Here is an 18,467-nt window from a genome sequence, read left to right on the forward strand (position 1 = left end):
CTGCTCCCACTCCACCCGTATTCCGACAAGCTCCCATAACCCACCCTCCTCCCCTCCCCCCAATAGCAAAGAACATTTAATAAACGCTGAGTTTTTTAATGCTTGCATTATTTAACATTGCCCAATAGGCATCGGTTAATGTTGGGACTCTGAATATACATTCACAATGCTTTTACGTGAAAGGTGCTTTTCACAAATAATAATATTAATCATTGTTATTAAAATTCCCATTTCTACACTACAAGACCACAGTACATGCCATAGGAGTAGAATACAAACAATCATATTAAGTGTATGTAAAGTTAAATACAAGCCTTATACATATCTAGCTCTGGAAAAAAATAAGGGACCACTTTCGTTTCTGAATCGGTTCCTCTGATTTTGCTATTTATATTTTATATTGTGGCGGCTCTGGGTTGTGTGTGTGGCTGCCTGCAGGCATGTTTCTGTTCTCCTGTGTGCGAGGATGACAGGGGTGGGGCATCTCCCTTGGGAGGGGTTATGCAGAGAGGGTGGGCACCACTCTGGATCTGCCATCTGGGAGACACACAGCTGGGTTGGTGGCCTTTGGGCAATTAGAGTTCTGTGGGTGAATGGTTTTACCTCTCCTAGTCTTGTTAAAGACTGTAAGTGAGTGGCAAGCCTGTTTCATAAAAGAGTTTATTAGCATTCATCATGTGTCTCACGTGTCTTCCTTCCTCTTCCACGCCACATTTGGTGTCAGAAGTGACCCTGCTGGAAGATATTGAGCTGCTGGCAGGGGAAATCGAACGGCTGAGGAGGAAGACAGCGGACCAACGGACTAGAGGCAAGGCTCTCCAGCGGAGTGGACTCGGACCTGACGGCGCCAGTGGGCTGTTCGGAGGTCGTGGCCGGGGAGAGGACGACACGAGCACGGCGGCGCTGGCTCCCAGAGCGGATGGCGCGAGGACGGCGGAGCAGCAGTTACAGCCTTCATTGTACTGTACCGTGACGTTTTACGTGACAGTGCCGCGAGACAATGTCACGTGGACCCCCTAGTGGTGCAGGCCAGTTACTGCAGTGGCATGCTGTGTCACGGGACAGTGTACTGTGCTGTGACGTTTTACGTGACAGTGTCACGTGCACCCCCTAGTGGTGCAGGCCAGTTACTGCAGTGGCATGCTGTGTCACGGGACAGTGTACTGTGCTGTGACGTTTTACGTGACAGTGCCGCGAGACAGTGTCACGTGCACCCCCTAGTGGTGCAGGCCAGTTACTGCAATGGCATGTTCTGTTACTGGACAGTGTACTGTGCTGTGACGTTTTACGTGACAGTGCCGCGAGACAGTGTCACGTGCACCCCCTAGTGGTGCAGGCCAGTTACTGCAGTGGCATACTTTACATAGCAGTTAGACAGTGACAGTGGGACCTGACAGTTTTATTTACACTTGCAGCGCGTAAAAAAGTGTTGTGAAGGGGAAACGGCTCTTTACCTAGCTGAGCCAGGCTGTTACTTCTGATTTCAAATCAAGGACGGCTGCTGTGCTTTTGACTGTTAATATTGCGAGTTAAATCAGCTGCTTAAATCGCATGACAATATGTGAAGTTCATAGGATATTCATTCAGACAGTCATACTATAATAGCAGCTGTACTTGACCATTTGCTCTTAAGAGTTCTAAAAGTTCAAATGTATCTTATTCATTTATAGTATACTATTACATTATTGTGCTATTTAAACTACTAATCACTACTCATTATTTATTAACTACTTGTATTTACTGTACTGTTTTATTCAGTTTAAACTGCATATACTATAGTATTCTTAATTGATTTTTAAATTACTCAAATTTACATTTACTAGACTACTTATTGCTCTATTTAGAGTTAAATCTATTAATAATGTTATACTAATTAATATTATTGTAAAACATATCTTACTTTATACAATACTACACTTGGTCATACTTTTTACTATAAGTCTATGGTTACGTGTACCCCCAAGTAGTGACCAGCAGCATCTCGAGACAGTGCCACGCGCAACCATGAAAGAGTTGCGTAACAGCAGTGACATGCGCCACTAAAGGACTTTTAAGATAAAAGCATGTCTGCCGTTTCTGGCACATGACAGCATTAATTAATCAGAGAGCATGTAATAATAGTATTTTTTTTTTTTTATGAACTGACACACTTATATATGTATCATGTATATTTACATGTAAACTCACATGTGCTACATCATTATGTCATTGTCATAAGTTTATAAGATATTATTAAGTTATTATTTTAGAAAAAAACAAAAAATCAGAGCATGTAATACATCCGAATGAAATGTACAGGACAATTATTATTACATTATTAAAATTGTATAACACCCATTGCAGAATAAAAATGGTTAATATAAAGTATTTGTTATCATTCTACTGCAAAATTAATGCTCTCTATTTCTTTATTTGCACGTAGCACCGTCACATCCATGTAAAGTATGCCACTGCAGTAACTGGCGTGCACCAGTCGTGACACGTGACACTGTCTCGCGGCACTGTCACGTAAAACGTCACAGCACAGTACACTGTCCTGTGACACAGCATGCCACTGCAGTAACTGGCCTGCACCACTAGGGGGTGCACGTGACACTGTCTCGCGGCACTGTCACGTAAAACGTCACGGTACAGTACAATAAAGGCTGTAACCCCCTCTCGGACGGCGGCGCTGACTCCCAGAGCGGATGGCGCGAGGACGGCGGCGCTGGCTCACGGAGCGGATGGCGCAAGGGCAGCGGCGCTGACTCGCGGAACGGACGGCGCGATGATGGCGGCGCAAGCCTCCAGGATGGCGGGCTTGACGGCTCAACCCCGCCTTACCCCCTACGACGGCAGCGCTGACTGGACAGCCTTCGGAGCTCAGCTTGAGATCGTGGCGGGCGGTGCGGGCTGGACGGACGCCGAGACGGCAGCCAACCTCTGCCTGGCGCTGCGGGGCGACGCGCTGAGGGTACTGATCGAGCTCCCCGCCGAGTGCCGCTGCGAGCTGCCTGAACTGACGCGGGCGCTGAGAACACGTTTCAGCCGCCAACCGTCGGAGGCGGCCGCCAAAATGCTAGTGGCGGACAGACGCAGGAATTGCCGGACTCAGCGGCTATTTCCTGAAATGCACATTGAATGGAGTGACGGTGAACGCGCTGGTGGACACGGGCTCGTCAGTCTCACTGATACGGACCGAGCTAGCGACGGAGGTAGCGGCCGAGTTTGTGACTGACAACAGCCAGCGCATCGCTCTCTCTTCAGTCACCGGGGATCCTATAGGTCTCCTAGGATTAACGGAGTTGACGATTGATGTCGGCAAGGGGCCCTTTCAACAACAGTTCTGGGTAGGACGCATCAACGACCCGTGCATTCTGGGCAAGGACCTGCTCTCACGCGTCGGAGCTATCATTGACTGTGCACGGGGCTCGGTGCTGGTGACTGGACTCCCCGTAGAGATACGTGACGAGTTAGGGGTAAGTGAACTGGTGGGAGGGAATGTGTGTGATTTGGTGCGTGATACGGTAGAGGGTCCGCTGGATGCGTGGTTGAGTGTAGATCCGATAGAGGAGATGCTGGAGCGCAGTTGTGAGTCCCCAACAACTCCGTTTGCGCGATCTGATCGGCCGTTTTCGCACGAGTTTCGCTGTGTCTGAGCGCGAGTGTACTAAAACTAGCCTTGCGGTGCATTCGATAAACACGGGTGACGCCCAGCCCATCAGGCTGAGGCCGCACCGTCTGGCGTTAGCAAAGCGTAGCGGCGGAGCAGTTAGTCCGCGAGATGGCGAGTACAGGCATTATTGAGCCTTCGAGCAGCCCGTGGTCGGCCCCAGTGGTCCTTGCGAAAAAGAAGGATGGAAACTGGCGCTTTTGCGTGGATTATCGGCGACTTAACGCTGTCACGAAGCTTGACTCCTACCAGCTCCCCAGGATCGACGATACGCTGGACCAGCTGTCTGGCTCAGCCTGGTTCAGCTCGTTAGACCTGAGGAGCGGATATTGGCAGGTACTCCTCGCGGCGGGGGATAGGGAGAAAACCGCTTTCTCGCTCGGCTCAGCCCTATGGCATTTCACGGTGCTTCCGTTCGGATTGTGTAACTCGCCGGCTACTTTTGAGCGTCTTATGGAGCGTGTTTTATGCGGGGTTCGCGGTCGTGCTGCGTCGTTTATTTGGATGATGTCTTGGCGCACGGAACCGACTTCGACTCCGCACTGTCTCACCTTGAAATGGTGGTCAGCGCGATTCAGGCGGCTAACCTGAAGCTCAATCCGGCAAAGTGTAATCTGCTAAGGCAGCGTGTGAGCTTCCTGGGCCACGTAATGAGCGGTGCTGGCGTGGAAACCGATCCCAAAAAGATGGAGGCGGTCCGTGACTGGCCCACGCCGCGAGACGCTAAAATGGTTCGCAGCTTCGTGGGGCTCGCCTCGTATTACAGGCGGTTTATTAGGGGGTTCGTGGACGTGGCAGCGCCGCTTCATGCTCTGACTAAGCCTAGTGTGAAATTCCGCTGGTCTGACGAGGCGGAGCGGGCATTCGAGGAGCTAAAAAGCCGCCTGTGCAATGCTCCGATTCTAGCGTATCCGAAGGTGTCTGAGAGTTTCATTGTGGATACTGATGTCAGCGACCACGGCCTCGGAGCAGTCCTGTCGCAGGTTCAGTGCGAACATCACACTGTCGTGGGGGGAGGTGGTGCCTCTGGGCCCGATTGCTAAGGCGTTGCGCTCCAACTGGGCTAGTTTTAGTTTGTCCGACGGCGTGCTGTGCCATATCTGGGAGGATCCGGCGAACGGGCAGCGCCGGTAGTGCTGCTGGCCTGTCGCTCCGCTGTGCAGGAGACGACGGGATTCACGCCGGCTCTGCTTATGTTCGGGCGCGAACTGAGGACGCCGGTCTCCCTGGCTTTTGGGGCGCCTCCTGACGGGGGCGGGTACGCTTCGGACACGCCCACTTTTGTCTCGGACCTTATGTCTTCGCTGGAATTAGCACACCGTCTAGCGCGCTCCAACCAGTCTGCTGCCGGACAGAAGCAGAGGCGTGCGTACGACACACGCTGCTTTGGGGACCTGTTGGCGGTGGGGGCGAGGGTTTGGCTATATAACCCTCAGCGGAAGAAGGGACTGTGCCCGAAGCTCCAGTCGGCCTGGGTGGGTCCGTGCTTGGTGCTGTCCAGGCTGGGGGAGGTGGTGTATAAGATCCGGTGGGGCAGACGCACTATGATTGTGCACCGTGATAGGCTGGCCCCCTATAGGCCGAGACTGTCAGACACTGTGGTGCGGAGCCTGCCGGCCTTGCACTCGTGCCTGACCTGAACTCTGGCTCTTCGGAGCCGCTGGCAGGTGGTGCCGTGCCCGGCCCCTCCAGGCTGCCGCGGGCACGGAGGCCGCCCGCCCGCCTTAAAGGTCACCTTCCGCGAAAATCCGATTTTTCTTGTTTTTTGTGGAATACAGTAGGTCTCTCCGAGTTGAATGTGTACACCTGCACATTAAACTGTTTTGCAGCCCCCATTGTCTGCAGGAGCTAAGCAAAGAAATCCCCCCTCCCCCCCTCCGAAAAACGGGTGAATTTTGAATTATCTTTCTGCCTACGTAGGCAGAAACTCACAGACCAGCCCACCTTGGCTCGAGAAACTCCCAGAGGCGGAGCTGAAGCGACGCAACATCACCGCTCATCAGTTAGGAGGTGGGAGGCAGTGAGCGGCAGAGCGGTGGAGGGGCGTCGCAGTGCTCCTAGCCAATCAGAGGAGAGATATTTGCAATGCTGTTTGCATGTATGAATATTCATGAGCAAAGCTGGAATCCGGTCATTTTGGACACACCCCTAAAACAGTCCATTAAAAAAGAGCTATACAGAGACACCTGAGCACTTTTTTTTTTACAAAAACGGCTCACATGTCATTCATTCATACTAGAGACCACAACTAGACATTTTAAAATGAAAGAAAAAACGACGGAAGGTGAGCTTTAATGACTTTGTTTGCAACTGATTGTAAAAAAAAAAAGTTCTGTTGTACACGGGGTTTGTGTTGGGTTGGTGGGGTCGCCGGGACGGCTGACCCTTGGGAGGGGGGCTATGTGGCGGCTCTGGGTTGTGTGTGTGGCTGCCTGCAGGTATGTTTCTGTTCTCCTGTGTGCGAGGATGACAGGGGTGGGGCATCTCCCTTAGGAGGGGTTATGCAGAGAGGGTGGGCACCACTCTGGATCTGCCATCTGGGAGACACACAGCTGGGTTGGTGGCCTTTGGGCTATTAGAGTTCTGTGGGTGAATGGTTTTACCTCTCCTAGTCTTGTTAAAGACTGTAAGTGAGTGGCAAGCCTGTTTAATAAAAGAGCTTATGAGCATTCATCATGAGTCTCACGGGTCTTCCTTCCTCTTCCACGCCACAATATGTTTGTGTAAAATTAACATTATTGTTTTATTCTATAAACTACAGACATTTCTCCCAAATTCCAAATAAAAAATATTGTCATTTAGAGCGTTTATTCGTAGAAAATGAGAAATGGCTAAAATAACAAAAAAAAAAACTCCAGAACTTAAATAATGCAAAGAAAACACGTTCATAATCATAACGTTTTAAAAGATCAGAAATCAATATTTGGTGGAATAACCCTGGTTTTTAGTAACAGTTTTCATACATCTTGACATGTTCTCCTCCACCAGTCTTGTACACTGCTTTTGGACAACCTTATGCCACTCCTTGGTTTGAAAAGCTGAAACTCCAACCAATTTTTTGAAATGGCCAAATCAGAACATCTCTAATAAAGAGGTTAAAACCTCGTGAGAATCTATTAAAGTTTTGTTTAAACACCAGATGGCGCTCCCGATTGAGTCGAAAATGAATGGGTTAATATGGTGCAAAAGATAAAAATTGAAGTTTTAAAATGTTAAATACTTTTCATACTGAAAAATGTACTAATTTCCTTAACCAACAACATCAATATATAATGTTTCAGTACGGAAGATATAATTTTTAAAGCTTTTAAACTCCAGTTATAAGTCTTGTAATCATGCTCTGACACCAACCAGTCAGCTCCCAGTAGCACTAATGCTAGCGCATGTGTTGCCTTAAATCCATTTACTGAAGAAAACTAAAATGCATAGATTAGTTATCTTAGATTTTTTAACAACATACATCATTTTATTTTTCAAAACAGAAAGAATATCCTGGACAAGTTTATAGCTATTATTTTTAATTTGAGGTTTTATTCGTTTAGCTCAATTCACCCCCATTCATTTTGGACTCACTCGATGGCTCCCTCTATCGGTTGCAGTGATTTTCTAATATAACGGCGGGGATAGTAAATGGGTAGTACGCTCTCCATAGACACCGGCTCTGTAACTAAATTATCGGTCCAATAAATACCCTTGTCGTGGCTATGGAATAACCTGTTTAACTTGTTATCCAATGAGAACACACTGCTGGCTTGACTGACGTTTTCTCTACCCAATCGCGTAGGGAGGTTCTTCGACGTTGTCCAATCCGCGTGCTGTTTCGCACACGTCCGTTGTCTTACAACAAATAACAAGTGAACTGACAACGCCAGTTTGGGATGTGAGGGAAACATGGCTGCTTCCTTGGTTAGGTGTTTGAGGGGGCTGTATGTTTTGTTTTTGATATGTCTCCTTTTCGCCTCTGCTTTCCTGAATTTAGAGGAATTAAATGAAATGAAATATGGCATCCAGATTCTGCCAGACCCGGTTATCATGGGCCAGGTAAGTCTGCAGGCTGAGGTAGTTAGCTAAGCTAGTTAGCTAGCATTAGCCTGGTTCGTTAGCTTTACAACGTTATTTTGATAAGACAGCAACAGTCTTAGCACCAAAAACAACGACTCGCTGACCAGCTAACGCTACCTTGTCTATCTGGAAGAGCCTGTAGGTGCTAAATATTTACTGTCGTTATAAATTTCACTCTTATTCTTCATCTAAATTATCTTGGCTAAATATAACGGTTAGCTAGGCTATCCTCTTTATGTGTTATTAGTTAGTCTTGTCTGACAGCTGCTAGGTAATTTATATATCGTGTCACAGTGCTGTTAACCAGGCATGTTTTGGCTTATACGAGCTTTCTGCTTGTTGTGTGGCATAAAAGAGAAATTGCATCTCCATCATATGTGGCTTAGTTTGGGAAATTGTATTCACCTGTCCTCTGTAGCACTAACTGTTTATTTGTTTGCTATGTTAGTTAACTACGGTTTAGATCGAGTAGTTGTGTGGTTATGTTAAATCTACAGCTCTGGAAAAAAATGAGTACCACTTAAAAATTATTCTTTATTAAAAATTATTCTGAGTTTCTTTGATTTTACCAAACCAAGGAAGATGGATGATCACAAGCTGTCAATCCAAGCTGAACTGCTTTAATTTTTTGCACCAGGAGTGGCATAAAGTTATCCAAAAGCAGTGTTTAAGACTGGTGAAGGAGAACATGCCAAGATGCATGAAAACAACTGTGATTAAAAGCCAGGGTTATTCCACCAAATATTGATTTCTAAACCTTTATGAATATGAACTTGTTTTGTTGCATCTTTTTTGTGATTTTAGCCATTTCTCATTTTTTGCAAATAAATGCTCTAAATAACAATGTGTGTGTTTTTTTTTTTGGGGGGGGGGGGGGGATTTTGGAAGAAATGTTGTTCGTAGTTTATAGAAAAAAAGCTATATTCATTTTACTCAAACATACTTATAAATAGCAAAATTACAGACACTGATTCAGAAACTGAAGTGTTATTGAGAGTTATTGAGTTATAGCTTCCTGACAGTACGCCGGCACTACTAAAAACTGTCAGGGAGCTAGCTGACAGTACGCCGGCACTGCTAAAAACTGTCAAGGGGCTAGCTGACAGTACGCCGGCAGTATTAAAAACTGTCAGGTAGCTTCCTGACACTATGCCGGCAGTTTTAAAAACTGTCAGGGAGCTAGCTGACAGTATGCCGTAGTAGTAATACTGTCAGGAAGCTCCCTGACAGTTTTTAATACTGCCGGCGTACTGTCAGCTAGCCCCCTAACACTGCCGCCCGTCTCCCGGCAGGCAAAGATCCAACCCCAACTGGTGTTATTTGAATATATATATATGTATATATATATATATATACATATATATATATATATATATATATGTATATATATATATATATAAGATGTATATATTACTAATTAACAGACTGTAGAATACCTATTTCCTAATAATTTGTGCTTTTGTGTTCAAATGTCACTTATCTTGCCCTGTCATTATTTCTCTGCCAGGTGGAGGATGTAATGTTGGTCTCCAACAAGTACAAGCAGCTGTATGAGTGTCGCTTACCTGCCCAGGCAGTCCGCTTCCACCAGGATCCTGTACCAGAGGCTGACTCTCAGGGCTACAGTGGACCGGGGATCACTGAGCTCCTGAAGCCCATGCAGACTGCTCCCTGCCTTGTCAAGGTTTTAGCCTAAACTCTTTATGTGCACAGTCTAACAAAAACTGTTTTGTAATAAAAAAAGTCTGAAAAAAAGTTTTTTTGAGATTGTTTTTAATATGTTCTCCACACAGACCAAAGACTGGTGGACCTATGAGTTCTGTTATGGCCAGCACATTCGACAGTATCATTTGGAAGGTGGAGTATATAATCTTTAACATATAGTGTGTACAAACAAACACACACGCACAATGTCACTCTCTTTCTCTTTCATTCTCTCTTTTACCTTTTGTTACATATTATTTTTCTATATTGTTTAGCATTACATTGCAAACAGCACTACACATTTGTCATTATAAAAGGTGTATATATACACACACGCACACCCTTACAGACATGTCTGTTAATTTCACAAAGTATTATTTTTTTATTTGTTATTATTTCAGATTCAGAAATCAAGGGTGATGTCCTCTTCCTGGGTTATTTTGAATCAGAATTTGACTGGACCAATGAAACTGCAAAGGTAAAGCTTAGTTTTTTGTAAAATAGTAAAATTACTCTTTATATCATAAGAGAGAATTTACTATACCTAATTTTCTCTTTATGTTTTAGGCCACTAAACAACACAAGCTGAAGAGATACCACAGCCAGTCTTATATCAATGGTTCCAAGTGTGATCTAAATGGCAGCCCAAGGGAGTCAGAAGTCAGGGTGAGACCTCTTTGCAAAATCATTTAGGAATGATTTAAATAAATGGGCACTCATGATTATGTGAAGTTGCTTCATAAAAATGTGGTTGCTATGGCTGTGATGGAATTTGATTACCTGAAATGTGCCTTTTTCTCTTCTAGTTTGTTTGTGAGGAGAGTTCAAGTGATTTTATTGCTCGTGTGGATGAACCTCAGTCCTGTCGCTATGTTCTCACCATACACACCTCTCGCACGTGTCAACACCCACTCCTGCGCCCACCCTCCTCTGCCAAACCACAGGGCATTGTGTGTCAGCCTGCTCTCAGTGCTCAGCAGTACATGGACTATGTCAAAGCGCAAGTCTGTAAGTGCAGATCTCACAATTCATAATTATTATTATTATTTTTTTTATTTAATCTGTGAATTCATTTTCACCTACCACATGCTGCCACACTCTTTCTCACCCTCTCTGTTATGCTCAATGTTTCTCTTTTCTCTTTTTCTGCTGGTGGGTGCTTATGTCGGCCTTTGGTGTCTGTCCTCAGCTGACACTAAACGTAAAGTGGAGCAGATCTCAGAAGAGCTAAGAAACCTGGATCAAATTTTGTCCAAAGATCAAACCAGTGAGACGACAGCAGCAGCAAATGACAAAATAGAAGAAGAGTCTGCAGCATCCAGTTATAAGCTGGCCTCAGAGACTGAGGATAAAGGTCAGTATTCCAAGTCTGTGGCCGTATGTTATTTGTTCCTCTTGTTATTATCCTTCTCTTTCATGTGTGTTGTTTTTTTATGAGCAGAGGCTGTAGAGGAAGAGGCTGAATTGGCCAATGTGGAGCCAGATGATAAAGATTTCTGGGATGGTGTCACCAAACCAGAGAGTACAGATCAACAGACACCTGAAGCACAGGTATGTTTAATGCCAAGGAACATTGTTTGCCTAAAAACCTTGAAAGTGGGTATGTGTGTACTGGACTACAAGGTTCGAATAATTGCGGCTATCTGTCCCATAGTTACATTTTTGGGGAGGTGCGCATCAGGGTATGGCGTAGGTTATGTGGTGGGAGTGGTGATCTTTTAGCATCCTAAGCTTACTAACGCTGCATTCAAATCCAATCAACAATGCTCCAAAATAAAGTTGAAAGCTGGACTGTAGGAATGGTTACTCCAACAAAAGCAGGAAAACAGAAAAAAAGACCACCTCGGCATGTTTTGACATTGTTCATTTTTTCTAATTAAGCATTCCAAGAGCTGCCATGCTAATGGACGTTTAAATATGTTTCTGCAGGAGTTTGATGATTCTCTGGAAAACCAGCCTCAAGACAATGACCGTAAGAAAAATGTAGTCTATATCAACTTAACAGATAAAGGGGAAAAATAATTGTCTGGTTGTTCTAAAGCAACTTCAGCTTTATTTACTTGATAGATTAGTGTAGGTGTAGCAAACATACTGATAGCAAACACACTTCTCCATGTTACCAGTCTTAGGATACTCTAACAAAAAGGAGAAAAAACGGAAAAATCTTAGTTATTTACTGGAAGTTTGAAATGATCTTGCTACTTCAGAGAACACAAACTTTTCAATAATCTTTCTGTCTTTGCAGTATTCGGGGAGGAAAAGTTTAATTTTAAAATAATCACAGACCCTGCTGACCTAATGAAGTTTGTTCAGCACCTCAGGGAGAGCAACAAAAAAGTGAGTAATGCAAGCAGTCTCATCTCACATGTGTTTAAACTGATACAGGGAAATCTAAATAACCCATGCTGTGTTTCTTTTAAAAAAGAAGGCACATCACAAAAATGAGAAAAGCCAGTCACCTTCACAAAAAAGTGAACCTGAGGAGGCAAAGATGAAAGAAACCGAGGTTGACAAAGAGGAAGGAGATGAAGATGAGCAACTTCTTAAGGAGTTTGAGGAAGAAATGGCTGATCTGACTGTGCCTCCTTCCAAGATTGAAGAAATAAAAGAAGAAATGGAGAAAGAGTTTGATAACATCATAGAAGAGGTACTGGTTTCCAGCTTTTACCACTACCCATCAAATGAAAAAAAAAAAAAAACGATCATGAGGAGCAATTGCTCAATACAAATGTTCTATCACAGGCTGCAATAGCACAAACTGGAAGATAAAATTACTTTTTTGCTGACCCAAAAAAATTGTCTCATCTTTCTGTTGTGATCTATTACACCAGTATTTGCTTGGCAAGCTGTTGAAGATTAGTTTAAGGAATGGAAAACCCTGGGTACAGTAGCTTAGTTTTATTTTATATATATTATTGCTTAACCTTTTTGAGCTGCATATATAGTTCTTATTATAGAGTGGTGCACAATGTAAGCTTTGAACTTACTAAACCTTTTTTGTGTGCATTTCAGGCTCAGCAGGAATTAGAATCAGAGGGCCTGAAGGGGGAATTTGATCGGTCCCAAGCAACTCAGACTTTGGAGAACACTTTAGGCAAACTTCTGGATCGTTTGGAGGATAGGACGGGAGAGGATGCAGAATCAGAAGATACAGAAGCTCATACAAACCCACAAAAAAACACACAAGATCCACCTGAGACAGAAACAGACTCTGCTAGTGGTGGTCCCAGTCTTGTCCCCAAAACCCCAGGTAAACAAAATGATGGGTGAGTCAAAAAAGTGCTGAAAAATGATTCAGTTCTGGCCTGGATGTCTGGTATCCTGCACAGTTTGGTGTCCCTGCTCAATCATTTTTTGAGCCTATAAATTATGCAAAAAATGTATTGGACACCAAAATGTGTTGGACCGGCTATCCAGAATCAGAATTCAGTAAACCAGTATAAGGTTAATTGATGCATATTTTGTGTAAATGGAAAATGATATTTCCATGTTATGTTTACTTTTAATTTTCATTTCATACATTTATTAAATCACATATGTTTATAAGCATCTTCACTGTTCGAGCATAACATTTATGATCGCTTCTTGTTTTTCCACACATTATCTATTTTTTTTTTATTCTTGCTCCACTGAGCATATAGGAACAGACCCACTCATACCAGCACAATAAACACCAACACTTTGCCAGTGTCACTTTGTGGTGGTCTCTCTTGTGGGGTCCAGAACATTGAGAAACAGGGTAAAAGTAGGATAATAACATATGCAGAGAAAGAGAAGGACTACAGTCTGTAATTATAGAAATTTAAAAGTCGTTTATATGCTCAATGGACTTGGAAAATGGATAATGGTGTAGAAATGCTTAATTGATGTATGTAGATAAGCATACATCATGTTCATAATCTGTCAGCATTCACTGTTTCTGACTTTGCTTTTGTTTCCCTGTGATAGTGTGATCGTTTATGAAACACCTATCACCTCATCTCTCAATAAATAAAAATAATTTCACCATTGAGTTGTGAACCACATACTGGAAAACAGGAAGGGTAGCTTTTTTTTTAATCCCCCGCCATATAGGGTAACCCCCCCCTCCCTCCCCCTTTCTGTGTCTTGTCACCTCAGCACGGGAGCTTGGCAATGGGGAGCAGGTAAAAATCAGGGTGACTAAGTATAAGGTGGGTGGAGACGTGGCTGCGGGAGCGGTTGCCGGGGGCGATGGTCGTGAGGGAGGTGTGCAGGTGCGAGAGCTGGGCGAAAGTGACCCCCAGTGGCAGCAGATTAAGGATGTGGTCACAGAGCAGCTAGGAAAGGCTGGCATCAAGGCCGAAGGTAGGCCAGAAAGTGCACACACACACTTTAAATGCTGTCCTCCTGTGTGTGTTCATATAGTTTAGCTCAACTCTCTCTCTTTGGCTTGGCTTTTCCTGACTAACCCTTGCCTTTCCTTTTCTGAATGACCACTGTAAGCTCTTAGTCACTTCACATAATTTCTGTTCTCTTCTCTGTCTTGCTGCTTCTAATCAAATCGGGTGACTGCTGCACTGCTTTGAAGTTAATTTCTTGTAAGAATCGGTGTGACTGCTGTTTTGAGATCGTTTTAGAAAGACTTGCATTTGGTCTTTTTGGGAGTGGTTTGACAGCAACTTAAGCGTGTCATGATGGATAAAAAATGGATAAAACATGTTTACTTTAAGTATCTCCATATAAAAAAAAAAACACATTGTGACAGGCCTGCTTGCTTGTTTTACTTATTGTAATGCTAGGACAATTTTACTTATTGTAATACTGTAATAATTTTACACAGAACTTGCCTGATGTAAAATAGCATCTTAGCCATTCATGGAAATAATTTTGCCAACAGTATTATACCTTATTTAGTTTTTGAGGATTTATGTTTTTTGGTGGATCATTTGAAATATTTGTTTTACAATGTGCCATGTTATTAAGCTCTAAATCCACTGAAAGGGGATGAGTTTGTATGAATTTGGTATTCTGTTCTTTAATTATTGAGAAACTGGCTGGCTGAGTTACTGTATTCTTTGTTTGGGTAATCAAAGCAAAAAACAGATTCCTCCCTTTAATCTGACATCCAAATTAGCTGATTCAGGTATTGCTTCCCGAGAGAAAAGGCTAATGGAAAATTGGACCCAGTGTCAAGGTTTACTTCAAAAATCACCATACAAAAAAAATCTAAATACTTTTACACTTCATTTATTCTGTTCAGTCATCTTCTCTGTCTCTTATTAACAAACACTTACCTGCGTCCTCTTTCCTTTCAGTTCCATGTTCATGCATGCAATCATTTGTTGTTCATGTAAATGTTCAAGTGGTGTGTAAATTTGATAAGTACTTTTTGGCCTGCTTGTGTTGCAGATGTGTGTGGATTTAATGGCAAAAATGTGACTGTACTGTGTGTTCATTTGTTTCAGGCAAGATTGAGGTAAAAATCTTAACGCGTAAAACAGCAGAGGAAGCCGGAGACCAGTGGCTAAGTGAGGAGGATACCAAATCTTTTAGAGAACTACTCATCAACCTACTGGTATAAACTCTCATCAGATCATAAGGATAACAATGTCAGACATAACAACATCAGTCAATAATTTAAACAGTGTTTTTCCAGGAATATATATATATATATATATATATATATAATGTGTATGTATATATGTGTATGTATTTTTTTTTTTTTTTACAACTGCCTGAATAAATTTGAGACTAGTAATGAACTCCCAGGCAGTGTTACCACTACCACTAGAATGGGTAGGAACAGTTCTACTTAAAGTTCCATTCTCACACAAGTAAACACAGCAAAATTGCTTGCAAAAAGATCATATTTATGGTTTACAGAGTGTAGTTATTGTGTAAGAATCCTGATGTACCCTTTTTTTAAATTATAAAAATTAGAACTACAAAAATGTGTGTGGATATTCTCAAATAAATATAAAATATGGGCACAACCAGTCAACACCATGGCTTCTGCTATCACATTATTTGTCAGAAACTCTCTAGGATTTACATCTCATTTGATAAACAATATTTGCATATACAAATTCAAAATATGAATATTTTTTTGTGTCCTTTATAACAGTTATTTAGTTAATGTAATAGTGCGACTGTAAAAAGGGGGGTTCTTCTGTATTATGCATATTGTTTTTTTTGCAGTGGTGAATAGGTCTTCTAAGTAATTGTAGATAATTGAACTAATGTGGTTTCTTGTTTATTTGTTTGCATAGACTGGAGGCACAGAGGAAGTGTACAAAGAGCAAAAGAGGCAGCAGGAGTTGGAGAACAATTACAGATTTGTTTGGGGAGAAAAACAGGAAGAGAGTCAGTCTTCAGGAACCAGCGATTCAGATGAACTCGATTTCTGAACCTGGATTTCTCTTCAATTTCCTTTCTTCAGACCTCAGGGAGGTAGAAGAAATAAACGAATAAACTGTACATTGGAATACAAAAGAACTTTGGACTCTTTAGCTCCTGTACAGCCTTTGCTTGGACTGCAGTTTTTTGCAAACACTGTGGTTGTCCTTTTTTCATGCTGTGACAATTTGGACAATATGTGGCTTAATCATAAAACTCTGAATGAAAGTCTCATGAAACCTGAGAGGGGAATTAAAGCCTCTCGCACTCCAGAATGATGCGTTCCCATTGTAAAAGCACCCGTGAACAATAAATCCTGGAGTACATTTTCTTATGTTATAAACAAACATACTGAATGTTTGATACAACTGTTACTGTTATGTAACAGTATTTTTTCTTTGCAGTTTATTGCTAATGCTGCCTACTTCCTGAACCCATGCGATGCTAATTACATTTGTATGTGTCTGTGTGGTTTAGATGTGATGATATAACAGATTTTGGACTGTTAGTAATTGTAATATCTGTTCTGAGAGTGGTGAGTGCTGTACAGGTAGATGTACAGATAGATGTTCTATTTCACAATGAAGGGCTGTTCTACTTTGGCTTTTGTTTCATGCATTTTAACAATCTCTAAGGTTTCCCATGTGATTATTGGATCACTGACACCTGGAGGAATAGGTGATGTTCTGAATCCAATACAGGCGTATTTTGCTGTGAGAGAATCTAAGATATTGCAAAATCTTGAGTGAGATTATAGGACAGAGTTTATTGCATTTTAAATAAATGAGCCCTGTTTAAAATGTTATCCTTGATTATATCAAATAATCAAGACACATAGGAAAAATATGTAAAACAATGTTGTCTTCTACAGTTGGGACACTTTATTGTTGACATATAATGGTATGCATACTTTCACTGAGCACTTTTTATGAACCCTAATACTGGATGGGGCATGCTCTCAAAACAGCCTCATTTTACATTGGCATGGATCCTGTTGACATGATTGCTTTGTGCAATTCCTACAGATTCCACAAGGGTTGTATTGGATTTAGACCTGGTGACGAGGAAGGCCACTGACAAGCTCATTGTTATGTCTCAGAAATAAATGACCTGACTTTTGCTGTGCAACATAGTGGGTGCATTATCATTGTGCAAGTAGCCATTAGAAGAATTGGTCATGAAGGGGTACATAAGGTCAGCTCACCACAATTATACTGAGTGGTTATCTGAGTTCCTGTAGCATTGTGTTGGATTAAACCAGTCTGCATATTGTTCATTGACCTTTCTCATCAACAAGGTGTTTCTATCTGCAGTATTTCTACTCACTGGATGTTTTTTTTTTATATTACATAATTCTGAGTAAACTGTACAAACTTTTTCTGCTGAAAATCCAGGAGATCAGCTGTTCTAGAAATACTCAGAAATACTAAAATCTGTTAACCTGGCACCAACAGCTATGCCACATTCCAAATGACTGAGATCTTATTGTTGCCCCTTCTGTTGGTAAACGAAAACAATGTGCTGAGTCATGATTCTATGCATTTTTATGCAGTGCATTGCTGCCACATGATTGGCTGCTCAGATGATATTGCACAAATCAGTAGGTGTACAGGTCTTCTTAATAAAGTGCTCAGTGAATATATGCTGCTGACTTGACCCAGTACAAATACAAATATAGTCTGTAATTAATGACAAGGCAAACTTTTAATAGCATATCAGATTCTGATGCCCAAGCTCCATCCCATGTTTGGACTGCTTTAATAAATATAGAGACAGTGCTATAATCAATTATTTTCAGTCTATTTTGCGCATTGTTCCCAATTCATTGATGCTAAATTAGGTTTGGTGAGCTTAATGCCATACTATCTTGTTTAGCCCAAATTACTGTGCAATTACTGCTGCACGTTGCGACCAATAAAATACAGGTTTTTGAGATTTTATTGACCATTCTCTCTTGTCCAAGGAAATGAGCTGTACAGCAGGATTGTTTTTGCACATAAATTGTGTTTTTTTTTTCTCCCAAACAGGCTTGTAGCCAAACAGCCTCTCAAAGAATATGACTGCTATGGATGTGAGATATTTAATATGTATTTTCTATTTGTCTTTTGCACAGTCCCAGCAGATAAGGGCTCTCTCTGTGTAAACTTTGTGAATAGATCTTTAGTAGTTTGTACATATCTGTGATATTGCTGGTTCTCTGTTCTGCTTGCCATCAGTGGCATAACCCCAGTAAAGCTCAATCCAAGCACACATATTCTCTGTGTTGTTATGGAGGGATTTGTCTAGTAAAGTTATGTTTATTGGGGAGTTTCACCTTTTCATTCCATTCCACTTTTTTCATTAAGATGCAAACAGAATCATTCGGAGATAGGGGTGTAAGAAAGTAGCAATTTGAAAGTAGCAAAGGACAAATAGCTATTTTATGAAACTCGAGGTGACCAAACTCAGGTGTTCGTCCGGACAGAACTAAAATGACCAGAGGACCACGGAGTTCAGTGTAAAACAGTAGGTAAATCAGCCTGTAATTTTCTCAGAGGACGTCTGAGAAAAACACATACATGGTCGTTCTAGACCCCCGTAAAAGAGAAAATTACCCCAGGACCATTAAATACCAGTATGTTAATGAAAGTGAAGTGACAAATAGCTTTTTTAATATAAATGTTATTTTTATCACAGATTAATTGTGCTTGAG

General features: G+C 42.3%; 1 protein-coding gene across 3 annotated transcripts; it reads left to right on the top strand.

Annotated features, from left to right (window-relative positions):
* Positions 1 to 7,499: 7,499 nt before the first annotated feature.
* Positions 7,500 to 18,027, top strand: os9 (OS9 endoplasmic reticulum lectin). Of its 3 annotated transcripts, none has more exons than XM_022675783.2 (15): positions 7,500 to 7,693; positions 9,222 to 9,398; positions 9,508 to 9,571; positions 9,820 to 9,896; positions 9,986 to 10,084; positions 10,225 to 10,426; positions 10,608 to 10,772; positions 10,860 to 10,969; positions 11,348 to 11,390; positions 11,664 to 11,755; positions 11,844 to 12,065; positions 12,431 to 12,668; positions 13,538 to 13,744; positions 14,845 to 14,954; positions 15,649 to 18,027. In XM_022675783.2, exons 1-15 carry the CDS (start codon positions 7,544 to 7,546, stop codon positions 15,784 to 15,786), a joined length of 2,094 nt encoding a protein of 697 aa, XP_022531504.1. In that variant the 5' UTR covers positions 7,500 to 7,543; the 3' UTR covers positions 15,787 to 18,027. The 3 variants fall into 3 exon arrangements, with proteins under 3 accessions (XP_022531504.1, XP_049335070.1, XP_022531505.1); XM_049479113.1 differs by having other exon boundaries at positions 11,847 to 12,065; XM_022675784.2 differs by lacking the exon at positions 13,538 to 13,744 and having other exon boundaries at positions 7,501 to 7,693.
* Positions 18,028 to 18,467: the final 440 nt, after the last annotated feature.

Source organism: Astyanax mexicanus, chromosome 5 (genome assembly GCF_023375975.1).
Source record: "Astyanax mexicanus isolate ESR-SI-001 chromosome 5, AstMex3_surface, whole genome shotgun sequence".
In the NCBI taxonomy this organism is placed as follows: domain Eukaryota; kingdom Metazoa; phylum Chordata; class Actinopteri; order Characiformes; family Acestrorhamphidae; genus Astyanax; species Astyanax mexicanus.

Coding starts and splice junctions, on each gene's coding strand:
- os9 (XM_022675783.2), top strand. CDS start 7,544: ATGGCTGCTTCCTTGGTTAGGTGTTTGAGGGGGCTGTATGTTTTGTTT. Junction 7,694..9,221: donor ACCCGGTTATCATGGGCCAG/GTAAGTCTGCAG, acceptor TTTCTCTGCCAG/GTGGAGGATGTAATGTTGGT. Junction 12,669..13,537: donor TCTTGTCCCCAAAACCCCAG/GTAAACAAAATG, acceptor TTGTCACCTCAG/CACGGGAGCTTGGCAATGGG.